This window comes from Echinops telfairi, unplaced genomic scaffold (genome assembly GCF_000313985.2).
Source record: "Echinops telfairi isolate 266 unplaced genomic scaffold, ASM31398v2 ScPeMD7_9;HRSCAF=40, whole genome shotgun sequence".
Taxonomy (NCBI): domain Eukaryota; kingdom Metazoa; phylum Chordata; class Mammalia; order Afrosoricida; family Tenrecidae; genus Echinops; species Echinops telfairi.
The window spans coordinates 15,334,352-15,350,819 of NW_022103906.1; the positions used below are offsets into that span (position 1 = coordinate 15,334,352).

At 42.2% G+C, this 16,468-nt stretch overlaps 1 protein-coding gene across 1 annotated transcript in view; it reads left to right on the forward strand.

The window, feature by feature from the left end:
• The window catches only part of KIF13B (kinesin family member 13B), a 268,551-nt gene that overhangs the window by 244,531 nt on the left and 7,552 nt on the right, over nt 1-16,468 (forward strand). The window contains exon 37 of the mRNA XM_045286833.1: nt 14,186-14,248. Coding sequence (XP_045142768.1) covers nt 14,186-14,248 — 63 coding nt within the window. The remainder of the gene's footprint in view (nt 1-14,185; nt 14,249-16,468) is intronic.

The following is a 16,468-nucleotide window of genomic DNA, read 5'->3' on the forward strand; positions in this document are numbered from 1 at the left end:
AAACGAACAAAGAAAACTCAAAAAGGGTTTCAGATTGACAGAGACAGTACATGGAAGACAAACAGGCCTGTATCATAGCACATTCTTATTTTGCTCGACTCTCTCCAGTTTGTTTTTGGGGGTTTGTTTTGTTTTTTTCATCACATTGAAATTTTTTTCTTCACTTCATTCCCTACCTCACCATAATAAAAATGATTAAAACTACAGCCTTTTTCTGAAACAAAGAACAGTCTGGAAGAAACTAACACTAGCATACGCAGGCCACACCCCACCCTTCCCTGGGTCTCTGTGGCATTACTAGACTGCACTTACATCCATTCCTGCAATTGGCTCGGGATATATTACTAGTAGGAATACATTGACCACTTGGAATTATTTCAGTGAAGAACATCAGAGTGATTTATGAGGAAAGATTAAAGCAGTTATTTATAGCTTGACCAAACAATGGCAGGAAAGCTAACTTATGGATAAGCATTCAAGGGACATAAACACCAAGAAGTTGAAAAATGGTTTAAGGATGGTTTTGCAAAAGCTGTGGGATGAAAGTCATAGAGTGATAGAAAAGAAACAAACAAAGAGAATGTGAACAACTGTGAATACGTAAAATGATTTAGAGAGCTGAGCACTCTGGGCTAATAATGGGATTCCTATCACTTTTGTTTTTTCTAAACAGGAAATTCTTGAGAATATAAAGATAGTCCAGGTCTGAACAGATGAGTAGAATAGATTGTGCTTCTACTAGTCATTCCCCATATTTTCAGTCTTAGATTAGGTGGAAGATAGGCAGAAGTTGTATAATGAATGATTCTTATTTTTAAAAGGAAAAAGAACTTTTACATCAGAGCTGTGACATTTTTTAAAAAACGATTCAGTTCCCTCCCTCATGCAAACCTGCACAGACACATCCTCAATGGAACGCTAATGAAAAAGTAATGTTTGTTAATTTGTACTTTAGGGTCAGCAGCGTTTCCGATCCAGACGCCTTCGTGTTCATGGCCCTACATTGGAGTCTTCTGTACCTATTGCATTTGAAAGGGTTCGTGGGCATTGTGTAAGATGATAATAGTTCATTGGGAAGACTTTAGAACCAAAATTTTTATTTTTCACTAAAACCTTTGAACATTATTCTTAAAGCCTCATGGCTCTAGTTTTATGGTGATTTGTTTTTATTTGTAATCAATTTCTGTCTGGGTTCCAGAAATGCAAAGTTACAGCACTGAAGGAGGTAGCAGCTGACAAAATTGCTGTTTTTGACCTTCTGATGCAAGTTTAGTAACTAATCTGGAAAATAATGAACTGCAATTAATGAAATCTGTACTCATATTCAAGTGTGTTTCTCAGACAGCACATAAAATAATTGAAAGAACTTCCTGCTCTCTAATTAGTTAGATTGAATTAATTTGGCATAATAGCTTTTTCATGTATCTAGAAGTTTGTCTTCAGCTAGAGCTATTTATGTACTTCAAACTTATAGATTAAACACAGTCACATCTCCAGTGTTTGCTTCTTTTCTGTCACCTGAGTTTTGTTTAGGACTACCTTATCAACCACTTGGATATTTTCCTCCTACTTAGCATTGCTTCCACTGTGCTGGGTAGATCAAGAGTACTATCTCCTGTGCATCTCCGGAAGTCATTGAAAGATGCTTCCAAAGTTAGTTCATCTTTCATTACACTGAGTCTTCTATACATAAAATAAGACCAGTGAAGCACTACTACTCGTTCTATCCTCTTACACCGGTTGTTGTTTAGGTAAGGCACCCAAGACCTCCCAAATGGGGTGTAACCTCCTCTTACACCCCCCCCACACACCCTTGGTTTCTTCATCTTAACTAAATAAAGTATAAAAGGATACTTGCTTTATTTTCCAGTGTTTAATTTTTTTTCTTAACCTCTCAAGAATTTTAAATTTAATGTGAATGAGCATTTTTACATCTAATTCATAGGTTCCCAAACTTACTTTTGCCTACTGACCCCTTTTCAGAAGAAAAATTACTCAGTGCTCTCTGGGCACTGAAAAACTTTTGTACTGTAGCTTATAATCCAGGCTAAAGCATAGGTATATGCTTTTTCAGCCCCCCTTGATCGATCCAATGTCTTCGAGGGGCCGGTATCATCCACTTTGGGGAACATTGTATGTCACACATAGTAACTAAATACATGTCTAAAATGTGTGCATAAGCAAATGTGGTAAAGAAAGCTGATGGTGCCCGGCTATCAAAAGATAGAGTGTCTGGGGTCTTAAAAGCTTGAAGGTAAACAAGTGGCCATCTAGCTCAGAAGCAACAAAGCCCACATGGAAGAAGCACACCAGCCTGTGTAATCACAAGGTGTCAAAGGGATCAGGTATCAGGCATCAAAGAACAGAAAATCAAATCATTGAGTGAGGGGGAGGGAGTGCAGAGTGGAGACCCAAGACCCATCTGTAGGCAACAGGACATCCCATTACAGAAGGGTCACGGAGGAGACGAGCCAGTCAAGGTGCAGTGTAGCAATGATGATACATACAACTTTCCTCTAGTTCCTAAATGCTTCCTATCTCCCCCCCAACCCCCCACTATCATGATCCCAGTACTACCTTACAAGTCTGGCTAACCAGAGGATGTACACTGGTACAGATAGGAACTGGAAACACAGGGAATCCAGGACAGATGATCCCTTCAGGACCAGTGGTGTGAGTGGCGATACTGGGAGGGTAGAGGAAGGGTGGGGTGGTAAGGGGAACCAATTACAAGGATCTACATATCACCTCCTCCCTGGGGCATGAACCACAGAAAAGTGGGTGAAGGGAGATGTCAGACAGGGCAAGATATGACAAAATAATAATTTTTAAATTATCAAGGATTCATGAGGGAGGGGGTAGTGGGGAGGAAGGGGAAAAATGAGGAGCTGATGCCAGGGCTTAGGCGGAGTCCAAATGTTTTGAGAATGATGAGGGCAACAAATGTACAAATATGTTTGACACAATGGATGTATGTATGGATTGTGATAACAGTTGCACGAGCCTCCAATAAAATGATTTAAAAAATTTATTTTTTATTTTTTTTAAATACATATCTACATGGTATGCCACATTCACTTGGTCTCAAGAAAGGAAAATAGAAAGAGGCCATTTAGAGCATAGATCTTTTTTCTTTAATTCAATACAAATGATTTCTCTTAAATTACTTTAGTAGTGATTTCTAAGGTATTTTTACTACTACAAAACTTTTACGTGTGTTTTAGTTTTCAAAAGTTATTTTATGCAAAACCATTTTATGCTCTTAGCTTTGACCCCCAAAGTGTAAAGATCCTATGTTGACTTACTTAGAAAAACTAAGTTGGCAATGTTTTCTTAGGAATCAGGTTTAGTAACCGATTAGTAATCAGGTTTAGTAATCACTGTAAAACAGTGATTTGTTGAAATTCACTCCAACAAATAAGAGAGTTTCTGCTGCAATGTAGAGAGTAGTTGAAGATACCGCTTCTGCCCATTGTTTTAGGAATTGGCATAGTATGCCTTTGTACCTTTCTCTAAACTTAGGTTGTGAACTTTTTTTTGTACAGGTCTAGACCATAGGTCCCCAAGCTTATTTAGTTTACTACCCCTTTGCAGGGAAAGTCAAAACACCCCATCTGCCAATGAAAACTTTTTTTACTGTCGTTTATAATCCAGGATGCAATGTAAGTGTCAGCTCCCTCCCTGGGTCATTCTACCCCCACCCAGGGGGCAGTATCACCCACTTTGAGAAGCACTGGTCTAGATCTTAACTATGTTAGTCCTGGTAGGCAGGCACTCTTTGCTGGCACCACTCAGCTCTGCTGCGACCACGTGAAAGCAGTCAGAAACAATACAAAAATGACTGAGTGTGACTGGCTTCCAATAAAGCTTTTTTTTATGGACCCCAAATTTTGAATTTTATGCCATGCTTATGTCCCCAATTCCCTAACATTTTTAAGAGATCTTTGCCAGATTTGCCCAATGCAGTATGTAATTTGATTTTTTGACTGCTGCTCCTTGGATGTTGCTTGTGAACCCAAGTAAAATTAAATCCTTGACAATTTCAGTGTTTCTGTTTATTGTGATGTTGCTTCTTGGTTCAGTTGTGAGGACTTGTTTTCTTTATGCTGAGGTCTGCAATCCACATTGAAGGCTAGTCTTTGAGTATCATCAGTAAGTACTTCAAGACCTCTTCACTTTCAACAAGCTGAAGAAAAGTAATTAAAATATTATGATGAAAGTTCCAAAGGCTTGGAGTCAAAAAACTAAAAGGGAAGGACACACAGCATGTTTCAAGTTGAAAGATTTGAAGAAAAAACTCAATCCTCAAGATGCATTCATTCTATGGTAGCATCCAAAGGAGACAAAAGATACAGAGTCACTGCACCTCCCCAAATTGTTCAATGCTTAACCACTTTGGGAAGTACCATCAAAACCAATGGTAACGGAGCCTGGCGGTGGATCAGGCCCATAGGCTTGGGAGATAACAAGGTCAGTTTGGCACAACATAATTTATAATTGGCAGTTTGGCACAGCTATTCATAATTGAATAGTTGTCTAAGATGAGCAGTTATTTGACTTTCTGTGAACAGAGGAAAGAGGAATGAGAAAAATTAAAATATATATGGAGATTGTGGATTCACTGGACTAATGGATCAAGCAAACATCAGGTTCCACAACCCAGAGAGACCAGAAGAACCAGATGGTTCCTTACTGCTACTACCCACTGTATCAAATTAGAAGGGCCTGGATCGAGTGGGAGGAAAATGGGGAACAGAACTCCAAATCATAAAAGAGACAAGGCTTACTGGTCATATAAAGACAGGTGGGACCCCTGAGAGTTGGGCCTTAGTTACCCCTCGGGTCTGGAAATAAATTCACCTGATCTCAGAATAATCAACAATTTGAGATTAAAAGCTTAGCATTTCCCCAAGGACAAAGTTCAGAAGGCTTAGGCGAGGAGGAGGAATGGGCACAGGAAACAGGAGGGAATAGGATAAGTGAAGGTACATTGAGGGATTGGGATGGATGGATTGAAACCAATTTTGTGTGGATTTTTTTAATGTGAAATTGATCTCTGTAGACCTTCCCCTAATTTACAATAAAAAGCTTTTTTTAAATACAAAAAAAAAAACCAAAAAAACTCAAAATAAGGAATTGACACTATGCCAATTGAGATGTTTCAGCAAGCAGGTGAAATGCTGCACATGCTCACTGGTCTATGCTAAGATATTTTAAAGACCTGGCCAACTGAATGGAAGAGATGCGTATTTGTGCTCATTGGAAGGAAAAGTGATCCATCAGAATACAGAAATTATCACACTGTCATTAATATCATAAGCAAAATTTTGCTGAAAATAATTTAAAAACAGCCATAATAGTACACAGAGAACTGTTAGAAATTCAAGCTGAATGCAGAAAAGGACATGGAAAAGAATATTTGCTGGGGTCAGATGGATCTTGGCTGGAAACAGAGTACCAAAAAGATGTTCACCTGTGTTGTATTGACTACACAAAGGCATTTTATTGTGTGGATCATAATAAATTATGGATAACATTTTCAAAGAATGAGAATTCCAGATCACTCGTGTTCATGCAAAACCTGTATATAGGCCAAGAGGTGGTCAGTCAAGCAGGGCAAGGGGATACTACATTGTTTAACATCAGGAACAAGGCGCGTCTGCATATTTCCTTCCGCCATGTTTTTTTAATCTGAGTGTTTGATGGAACAGGGCATCAGGATTGGAGAGAGACTAATTAGCAACCTGCTATATGTAGATGACAGAGCAATCTTTGAACTGAGAGTTAAACTTATGAAGCAAAAGTTTATATACAAATGTGATCTTGAGATTTTTTTTGACTTTGATTAAAAATAATCATTTTATTATATTTGTACAATTATGGATCAATCTGAAGTATCTGAAGGAGGGAGTGGGTGAGTTGTGGAAATACAGAGCCGCACCAATCCATGTTTCCTTTGGTAGCCCATTCCTTTTACAACAACAACAACAAAAAAACCACAGCCAATGGAGAATCATTGCAGTCTTTAAGCAGGGGAGTAATACAATCAGATTCCCATTTTGGAATGTTCCCTCTGGCTGCAATTTGTAGGGTACATTTGAGGAGATAAACGGAAAGATTCTTCAATGCATAAAACCTCATGGGATATTTTAAGATTGGCCAGAAATATTCAGTCACCTTCTCTTGCCTGACACACATGGATACACAATGTTTGGTTAGCTTTTGTTTTTACAACCCTCCACTTTCCATCTTCCACTTTAACTCCTCTTATTTTATAACTTTGTGTCATTGCTGGGCTTGATCTTTAGGAAACCACATTTTACGCAGGGGCTCCTGGGTGGTTCAACCGCTGACGGAAATGTTGGAGGTTCTGGACCAACCACGTGTGGCATTGAAGAAAGGCCTGACCAAAACATCAGCCAGTGAAACCGGTGACGTTCTGCTCTGAAGCGGTCACCATGAGTTGAAATCAATTTGATGGCAACTAGTTTAGATTTTATATACTAGAGGGCTTCAAAAAGTTTGTGGGAAAGTGAAATTAAAGAAAAATGGAATTTCCCCATGAACTTTTTGAACCTCCCCCCCTGATATTGTCTGTTATTGTATATTCCTTTACGAAATACTTTCCTATGCCTGGATTTTAAATCATTGGTCAAAGTTGTTAACCAAAATAAACTTGGAAGATCATATTAACTTAGCCTTCATGAGAAAATGACTTTTAAGAATTTATTTTTTTATCTTTAAAAACTTATCAAACCAAAATAAGGAGTAATTATTAGAAGGGATTTATATTTCAAACAATGAAAAATACATCAGAAAGTCTAATTTTGTAGAAATTTAAACGTAAAATGTTGGATTTTTTTAAATTTCCACCTCTGTCTACATATTTTTTACAATCTCCATCTATGTATTCTTATGTCCAAATGTTCGGATATCGTCCATTGCAAATCTGTGGAGTTGTGTCGATACAGCCTTCTTTGCATCACATTTTAAGCAATTTAATTGCTTAATTGATTACAAGCATTTTTAGTGACCTGTGTACCTGTGTATGGGAATACAGAGACAAATAGGATGCTGACGCTACCCTTCAGGAGCTTGCTCTATAGAGACACTTTCTTATGGAAGCACAAGCAACTGAATAGTCACAGGAAGATGCTGAGACTTGGCGAAACTATCAAAGGAGTGGGCATTTCTGCCTGCAGTTTCAAGAGCATTAGGTCATTTTTATTTATTTTTAAAACTTTATTATTGTGAATTGGGTGCAGGTTTGCAGAGTCGATCTGTTTTCTGTTCAGCGATTCATATGCCTTTGGTTTCATGCCGTTGATTGCTGTCTCCACAATGTCCTATCATGTAGCCTACTTCCTCCCTGCGTTTCATGTTTCCATTTCTCCTTTCCTATCCATTTTGAAGTTTGCCTTGGGTAAATCCTGCTATTTTGATCACAAGTGGTTGATATTTTAAGTGTGTGTACCTTACTAGGGTTATTTTTCCCCTTATGGACCCATCATAGTTGGACCGAAAATTGAGCAACAGGAATGAGTTCTAGACGTGAAGGGTGGCTGAGGACTGAAGGGTGGGCTTGGGGCTTCCACTAGTCTTTGACTGACCAGGAAGCCTGGTCTTTTGCTGATTTTGTGGTGTGCGCGCCCCCCAACCCCCTATTTTTCTTTCTTTCACTTTAGGAGCATTGGTAGTGTTACTTGGGCACCATCTAGTTCTTCTGTTCTCAAGGTTGTGGAGACTGATGTTTGGTCCAATGTGTCTCCAGTTTTCTTTACACTTCCTCTGGGCAGAGAGACCAAACATTGCATTCTTAATTATTTGAATGCAAATAGATATTCACCAGACAGGACATGATTGCTTAAAGGGAGGGAGCAACATAAGGAACGGTCTAGAAGAGCAGTGTACTCAAGGAATTCAAGGGGGTATAGTATGACAAGCAAGAGAAAGGTTTCATCTTATGGAGGGTGAGGGTCTTGTATGTTACAAGACGGAGATTATGCTTTATTCTTACAGCCAAAAGGGTTTCCAAACTAGCTTGTGTGCAGTATTATAAAAGTTTGAACAATTATAACCTATACTTATGAGAAAGGTATGAGAAAGGCGGAGGTAAGAAAAAAAATCACTAGCTCTGATGTGAAAAATGGCCATTGCTTTGTCCCTGGAACATTTCTAGGCACTTCTGTTGCCTGTAACCCACTCATGAATTAGAGTTTTAGCAGTCTCAGTGGGCAGCATGACCCAGAAGACTGCGGGGCTAGCTGGCACTTGGGAACGCATTCCTTTTCCGTAACCCATTGGGCAACCCGGATATATTTAACCATCAGGTAATTCTCTCTTAGCCTTGGTTTCTGTAGTGTGAAATGTAGATAATTATACTTATTCACATGCCTCATGGGACTTCTCCTTAGCATTTATAGCTGCAAAATACTTTGCAGTCATTTTTATTAATAGTTACCAGATGTGTCGTAAGGATTAATGAATTTAGGATCTGAAATGTTTTGAGCTCCTGAAATAGAAGGCAACTGCCAGCTCAGGGGATATGTAAAAGAGCATTAAAATGCAAACAATATGCATTTGGATATTCGAGCCATTATGTGTGAAGGACAAATGGCACCCTTCTGATTTAAGTATACTTTGTAGGTATTTTTGGTACCCTTCGTAAGGTTGCTAAATTCATCATAACCACCAAATAAACTCTCTATTCCCCACCCCTGCAGGCGCGTGCATGCACACACATGCACAGGTGCACACACAGACACCTTAAACATCGTCTGCCCATCATCCCCATTTCCTGGGAATCATCTTTGACTCTTGTATTTCCCCAGCCTCCACAGCCAGTTATTTCCAAGTAACAAATGATGTCCTTTATGTTGCTCTCTGTTTCCTTTTCCTCTTATTATCCAAGTTCATATGTTTGTTAACTCTCCACTGAATCATTGAAGTAAGTTCTTAATAGATCTTCTACATTTAATATCTCCTCTATCTAAGGATTAATATCTTCTGCATAGGTTTATTGATGGTTGTATTCAGCTGATTACTCTCTGGTGTCTGTGAAAATTAATCCTAAGCTCACGTGACCTCCTTCCATGGTCTTAACCTTTCTTATCTCTACCCAGTGCTGGTCAGGCTACTTCAGTGTTTCCCACAGTGGGATGATCCAGAGGAGATACCAACTTTGCCCCGGATTATGGACTGTGGAATGAAAGGTTTTCATTGCTGGGGATGAGGGACAGTAGGCTATAAGTGAGCTTGGGAACCTGTGGGCTAGCATGTTCTCCATGAAGGCCTAGGAGGAGTTGCTCTCCCCAGGGTAGAGATGTTAGTAGAGAGAACTCTTCCCATACAAAAAACGGCTCTTTGGCTGTCCTGCTGTCCACAAACCACTCCTTATACCAAAGCGCCCCCTTTGCTGGCAGTGTCTCTGCCCTGGGAAATCTCATCCTCCAAGGCCTGCCTCAAAAAACAAAATGACCCTCACAAAGGCTTTCCAGATCTTTTCTACTTGTGATCCTTTCCTCGTTCGAATTCTCTTTGCTTTGGAAACTTCCATTCTAAGATCTCCCATATTTTTTTTTATGCTTTAGTGATTTTCATACATCCAAACTAGATTGTCAATCTATCAAGACCAAAGCCTTTGTCTTTCTGTGTGCTCCCCACAGTCAAAGCCTTGTACATTGTGAGGTTTGATAAATCTTTAATTGGATTTGCCCAGTGAGACTCAGAACTCTACTTTTCTTTCTTCTTACATAGGTAGATAGCTGAAGTTGAGTTCACTATAACTCACAGCAGCATTGTGTACCACAACATGGGATGCTGCCTAGTCCCCTGTCATCCTCCAGATCGACTTTATCAGTGCAGTTACTGGGCCAGTACATCTCACCAAGAAACAAAAGCAATGTTCTGCAGTGGTTGATCTTGCCTGATGACAATGTCCAAAGCAAGCAAGTTGGACAATGTTCTGCTGTGATCTATAAGGGTTTCATTGGTTCGTTTTCAGAAGTAGATCACCAGACCTTTCTTCCCAGTGTTAGTCTGGAAGCACCACTGAAACCTGCCAGCCATGGTGACCTGCTGGTATTTGAAATCCTGGTAACATAGCTTCCAACTTCTCAGAAACTGCAAAGCCACCACAGTGCTACAAATGGACACATATTAGCGCTCATTTTAATGAGTAATTTGATTTGAGCGGCATACGTTTAAAATTGTTGATTAAGCAAAAATTTTGAAATCTTCAAAAGTAGAGAGAGAATAGTATATCACATGGAAATGCAGTCTCGCCACCTAGCTTCGGTGAAAACGAATGCGCAGTCTCTGTCATCTCTACTGCCGCTCCCTTTAGCACACACTTTTCAAGGTCCTCTGTTGTAGAAGTAGTTCCCTCGCCACCATTGAGCCTGTTAAAGGTCACCCCCCTTCACCAGGGGTGTGTGTCTGTCAGCCACCACTGCCTGGGAAGAGACTGAGGCTTGAGCCATCAAGCAGCTGTTGTCATAGTACCTGACACTGTGCCCCAGCCGTGCAGAACTGATCTCTTCTTATTTAAACACAGTGGCTCGGTTTTGTTTTGTTTTGAGGGGTGAGGCAGGGGGCAATTTGAATATGTTTAATGAACTTATTTTCTAATTCACAGTTCAGTTGACTGGTTGGGGGCGCTGTGGTCATTTTCATGCTGCCTGATTAAGAAGGGGTCACTATGAGCTCCAGTGGCGCAATCCGTTAGCGCGGTACTTACACAAGAAGGGGTCACTGTCGATGAGAGGAGTGGCTGCTGATAGGGAGGAGACAAAGCTTACGTTGAGGCCTCTGGAGCCAGTGATGTCGGGGCTCACAAGCTCTGGGCATCGGGAAGCCCCATGGGCTGCCCTGGATGCCAGCTGAATGTAACAGTCAGTCTTTTAATGGTATTTGAGCAAATATGTATAAAGCATCTATTGGATTTCTCTGATTATTCTGGGTTGTAAACTGTGTTTCTAGGCCCTCTTTAGGAGGGCAAGAACCAGCTCCTTTTAGTGGTGGTTCCTTCCATCCCCGGTCATTACAATTCCATCCTTGGTGCGGTTTTTACATTTTTGTTTTTTAATGGGGCAACTTTCATCTTAGTAGGGAAATTAATCTCCCAATTTATCTGTTGTAAAGGAGACTTACCCAAACAATATAAATATCTTGGAGCTTGATGGCGTAGTGGCTACGTTGCCAGCTGTTAAGAAACTGCCAGCCGCCTGGAGGGAGAAAGATGAGGCTTTCTGCTCCTGTGAAGAGTTATGTCCCGCTCCTGACATGGGAGTAGCCATACCAGGGGGTAGGGGGAAGGTGGAGAGAGGAGAGGAGGAACCGGGAACTGATTGCAATGATCGACACATAATCACCCCCACCCCAGGAGGACGAACAACAGAAACTGTGGGGGAAGGGAGACCGTGGTTGGTGTAAGATATGAAAATAATAATAATTTATAATTTAGCAAGGGGTCATGAAGGTGGTTGGGGTCGGGCGGGGAGGAGCTGATACCAAGGGCTCAAATAGAAAGTAAATGTTTAGAAAACAATGATGGCAACATGTGTACAAATATGCTTCATACAATTGATTGTTATAAGAGCAGTAAGAGTCCCCAATAAAATGATCTTTTAATTAAAAAAAAAAAAAGAGTCACAGTCTGAAAACCTACAGGAGCACTTCTACCCTGCCTTATAACATCACCAGGGGTTGGGACCCACTCGATGGCAGTAAGTGTGACCTCCCCTCTCCTCGGTGCCTCACCTAAAGTCCTATTAGTAGGACTTTACTGGGGCGGCCATGCAGTCTCTTACCTTCACTCATTAATCACCTGCAGAACTTTTTCCTCCCAAAGCAGTCCCCACACCATAGTTGATTTTGAGGTGCAATTGACTGTTGTTATTTTAGATGCTGTTTTTGTTAGGTGCTGTCCAGCTGGTTCCGACTGGTTCCCAATGTACAACAGAACAAAATACTGCCGTAACGCACACCACACCTTATTTTAAACCATGTAGGATTTCCTGAAAGCTGCCTCTTGATCCATGTAGGGACCATTCACTCAAGGATATTTGGTGCTCACATTACACTAAGGCTAACTCTCAGCCACATGGGGCCTCTTATTCCTAGTGGGCATGCTTCCCTTAAATCAGGATTTGGTTCGCCCCTCCCTCCAGTAGGACATAAGACTTCAGGAGTCCAGCCCAGTGCCTATAGACTCTGGGGAGTCTTCAGAGGCTCAGGCACTCAGACACACCACAGGAACCAGAGGAATGGCTGTGTCCAGGGCAGAAGGGAAAACGTGGTCATTATGGGTCTTCAGGAATTTTTAATTAGATGATATAAGAGCGACTAGTTCTTGTTCTCTTGGGCTGAACAAGAGGAAAGACCCTCGCCCTGTGCCAGAAGCAAACTCAATATACTCAGTGTGGTGGAGCATACGGGGGATTTGCTCTACTGGAATGGGCCCTCGTTGAAGGAGAACAGCTAGTACGTATCATTTCCCTGGGGCGGCCATGCAGTCTCCCAAACTCAGTGCCTTAACGCAGCACAAATGTATTCTCTCACAGCTGTGCACCTTAGACGTTGGAGTCAGGCTTCAGCAGGGCTGCACTCCCTCCAGAGTCTCAGGGAAGAATCCTTCTCGACCTCTTCCCTGTGTCTGCTGGCAGTGCTTGGCTTGGCTTGGTTTGCAGAGTCCTCAGCCGTCGTCGTTTGCCGCCATCATCCCATGGCTATATTCCTCCTGTATAAGGAGACTGTAGGGCACAGTCATTGAGTGTGTCCACACTGTAACTAGTTATTATCTGCAAAGACCCTATTTCCAAACAATACCACAGTCAGCAGTTCCTGACAGATGAGAATTTGAGCTGGGAAGCCCTGTCAGCCCACCACACAGAGGTTTAGCCCAAACCCTTGTGTTGGAGAAGGAAGATGTGGAGTTGGAGACTGTGATAGATTCTTGTTTTCTTCTGTGGATGATCATGTCTGCTTCTGTGTCCAACTGCTATTGGAACACTCCACAGCCACAAAATGAATTTCTCCCTCACAGTTACAAGCCGATGCTCGGCCTTTTCCTTACCCCAGCTCTCATTACATAAACGTACCTATTCCTTGATCTATATACATATTTATACTTGTATCTAATTATTTACCTGTATATCTATTAGTTTTCATACATATTCACACGTATCTAATTATCTGTACATATATTTATTAATTATAACATGTTAATGTTCTTTGGATCACCTGCCCATAAGCAATAGTCTTCTTCCTTCATTCTTGTGTTATTGCTTGCCTCCATTAATTCAGCTCTTATCACTTGCACCTGTTTGGTTGGTTGCTGGTATCTCTTTAACAATGTGCCTACCTTCCCAAACCAGACTCACTGCCATCGAGTTAATACTGACTCAGATCGACCCCTGTGGGTTTCTGAGACTGTAACTGTGTACTGGAGCTGAAAGCCCAGTCTTTCTCCCAGCAAGCTGTTGGTGGTTTCAAACAACTGACCATGAAGATCACAGCCCAACACGTAACCACTACATCACCAGGGCCTGAGTCTCAGTAAATTTGAATTCTACAGCTAAATCAGCCTTCTTGGTCTTCTGCTTTTTCTACTCTGCAGTCTGCAGCGATCTTTCAGCATTGCTTCATTAGTTGAGGCCTCCGGCATATTTTCGCTGCTCCAGTGAGACTGGCTCATTTTCTGCTCTCCTCCTAGGAAAACACTTCACGGGTCTTCCTGTTTGCACTAGGAGTGCCCCTGGCCATCAGGGCTTGGTTGGGAGTCTAAGAACTCTTGCTCAAAGTCTTTCCTGGCCCTGTCACTTTGGTTGAGAAATTCCTACACAACCCTTGATGGGTGCATTTGGGAATATGATTGTAGAACGAGAGAGGGCCTGTGAATGAATGTGTGTGAGGGCATCCTCTGTGCTCCTGTCTCCCCTTGCCGGCGCTGTCTGTCCCGTGTTTCAGGCTGTGCCGTGCGCAGCTGCCCTGCAGACTGGCACAGCTAACTGGCAGTGTCTTGTTGGAATTCCTGACACTTGTAAAAGGTCAGGTCTGGTGGGCCCTCTGACTGACCCTCAGGCCTGCCCACTGACGGCATTCGCTGCTGATCCTGCTGTTGCCGCTCTTGGTCCTGCATTCCCACCGAGCTGCTGGCTGACTTGCCCCTTTGCTTTTTTCTCAGCCTGTTCCCCGAATCATGGTGCAGTCTACCCTCCCAGATGTTGGGGTGGCCCAGATGGAGGAGGTAAGTCAGCCTGCCGGCAGATGGCACCATTGTTGGTGGCTGCTCCATATATAATAGGTGACCCTGACGCTGTAATTACTTGATCCACATGCATAGTTGTTGTTTTTTTAACGTTTCCATGTTGATAATTAACTATAATATAGGTCACTGTCGTCTCCCTTATATTTTCCTTGTTACACTTTTCTATTTTCAACTTGTTAATCATATGCTTGCTAAACTTTTAGGTGCTTGACTGCTAATGCAGTCTGCTGCTGTAATAGCCCACTGCTAGGCAAAGGCGATTTCTATAAACAGAACAGTCTCCTTATTCTAAGTGTTTTGCTTAATTCTCAGTTTTACATTTCATTCTGATTCATGATATCAGCGTGAAAAGACTAATGCTGAACTGGGGAGAAAATAGTCTCTTATGATCTCCCGCAGATCAACAGCACTTCTAATCTTATGAATAGCAGCTCTATTTTCTCCCACTGTGCTTTCATGCTCCCAGGACACGCTGTATCTTCACAGGGGAATTTAGTTAGTAAAACAACAGGAAAGAAAAAAACCCAGCGGCCCCTTTCTTGCCACTTATGACTAGAAAGACCCCTTCGAATCCTTGGTGTATGTGGTAGGCAGGACCAGTTGACGATCGTCCAGTGGCTCTTCCCGGTTCCGCGAGGCCCATGTGCCATTTAGCTGAGGCAGGGCTTTTGGTCTTGAGCTGCAAGACCAGTGGGTCAGAGTGAGAGCAAGGCCCTGAACCAGCACAGCCCCTGTAGCCCAGGGTGCCCTGACTACTCATCTGTCTGTGTTCACAATCCTGGGCTTTCCCAGAAGTCTCTGGAAGTGTTCCTTAATGATGAGGATATCCTCTAAAGATGGCAGATAGTTTCACCTCACAGTTCAGTGCAGGCCCTGGGGCAGCGGCTGCCTGGTCTGCAGTAATGGGAGGGTCTGGGCTGCCCTTGGGCTCATCAGGAAGGACGGTGCAGCCAGTGATGGAGGTCGCCATCTTTGATCTGCCCCTTACTGTCACTGTGGGCCAGAGTTCTCCTCCTCTTCACCACTGAGTGTCTGGGATAAACCCTCTCACTGCTCTGGGCAGCTTTGTATAATACATCTGGCATGAAGGCACTATTTCCACGAACTTGCTGAAGCCCCTTGTATTGCTTCCGGGCCTCCATTGAAGGAAGCAATGGGATCACTGATCACCGCATGTAAATAGCAGGCGTTTTCCTTGGATAGTGTTTTCCTCAGGACAGGACCCAGCTGGTAAGTTGTTGATGTGTCTGTCGGTGACGGTGGCCGGGTCTCACTGGGTGGGGTTATGGGCATGTCCTATTGCAGGACTCTTCTGATTCTAGTCTCTTAACGGTGTGGTTTGTGTATTCTTTGCTGCATGGCTAGTGATATTTAAAATAGAAAAGAATAAATAAAACATGTACAAGTTACAGAAGAAAAATGATTGAAGGATCACCTAATCTTTTAGAGTATATATGCTAGTGACAGTTATTGATCTATTGGATTTAGTAAATTTTGCAGCCTAGAGATCCATCACAAAAATGGGCTGTTAATCTCAAGAGGTGCAGTTCATTTCATACCCTGAAAGTGTGCCTTGTGGAGAGAGGTGGGCCTCTGGAAACAGGAATATAAAGGACAATTCACGTGAGGATGCATGATTTATCAAACTGCTGAGTTAAGCCAAGTGACTGTAAGAGACTTATAGATCACAGCTGTTTCCCAGTTCAAATAAATCCTCTGTTTCAAATGGAAAATGACCATTCCTGTAATATAAATAATCTTTCTGTAAATATTCAAAAACATATTTCTTTTTCTGAATGGCACCCTGCTCTACCCTAGCACCCTCATTTGCTGTCCCTGGCTCCTTACCCCTCCCACCCCACCCCTCGTCATTGTGAATCAGGAATAGAAAGATAATTTGCCAGCTTCTGAAATGGGCTTAGGTTCTAAACAAATAGACACCTTCCCAGCACCACAGACACAGTGGGATTTGGATAAACGGTGGCTGTCATCTCCCCTGATGAAATAGGGGCTGTGTGTGTGTGTGTGTGTGTGTGTGTGTGTGTGTGTGCCCTGCCAGAGTGTGACTCACAGATAGACTGATATGAAAGGCACACTCCCCAGGGGGCTTAGGTTCTAAACAAATAGACACCTTCCCAGCACCACAGACACAGTGGGATTTGGATAAACGGTGGCTGTCATCTCCCCTGATGAAATAGG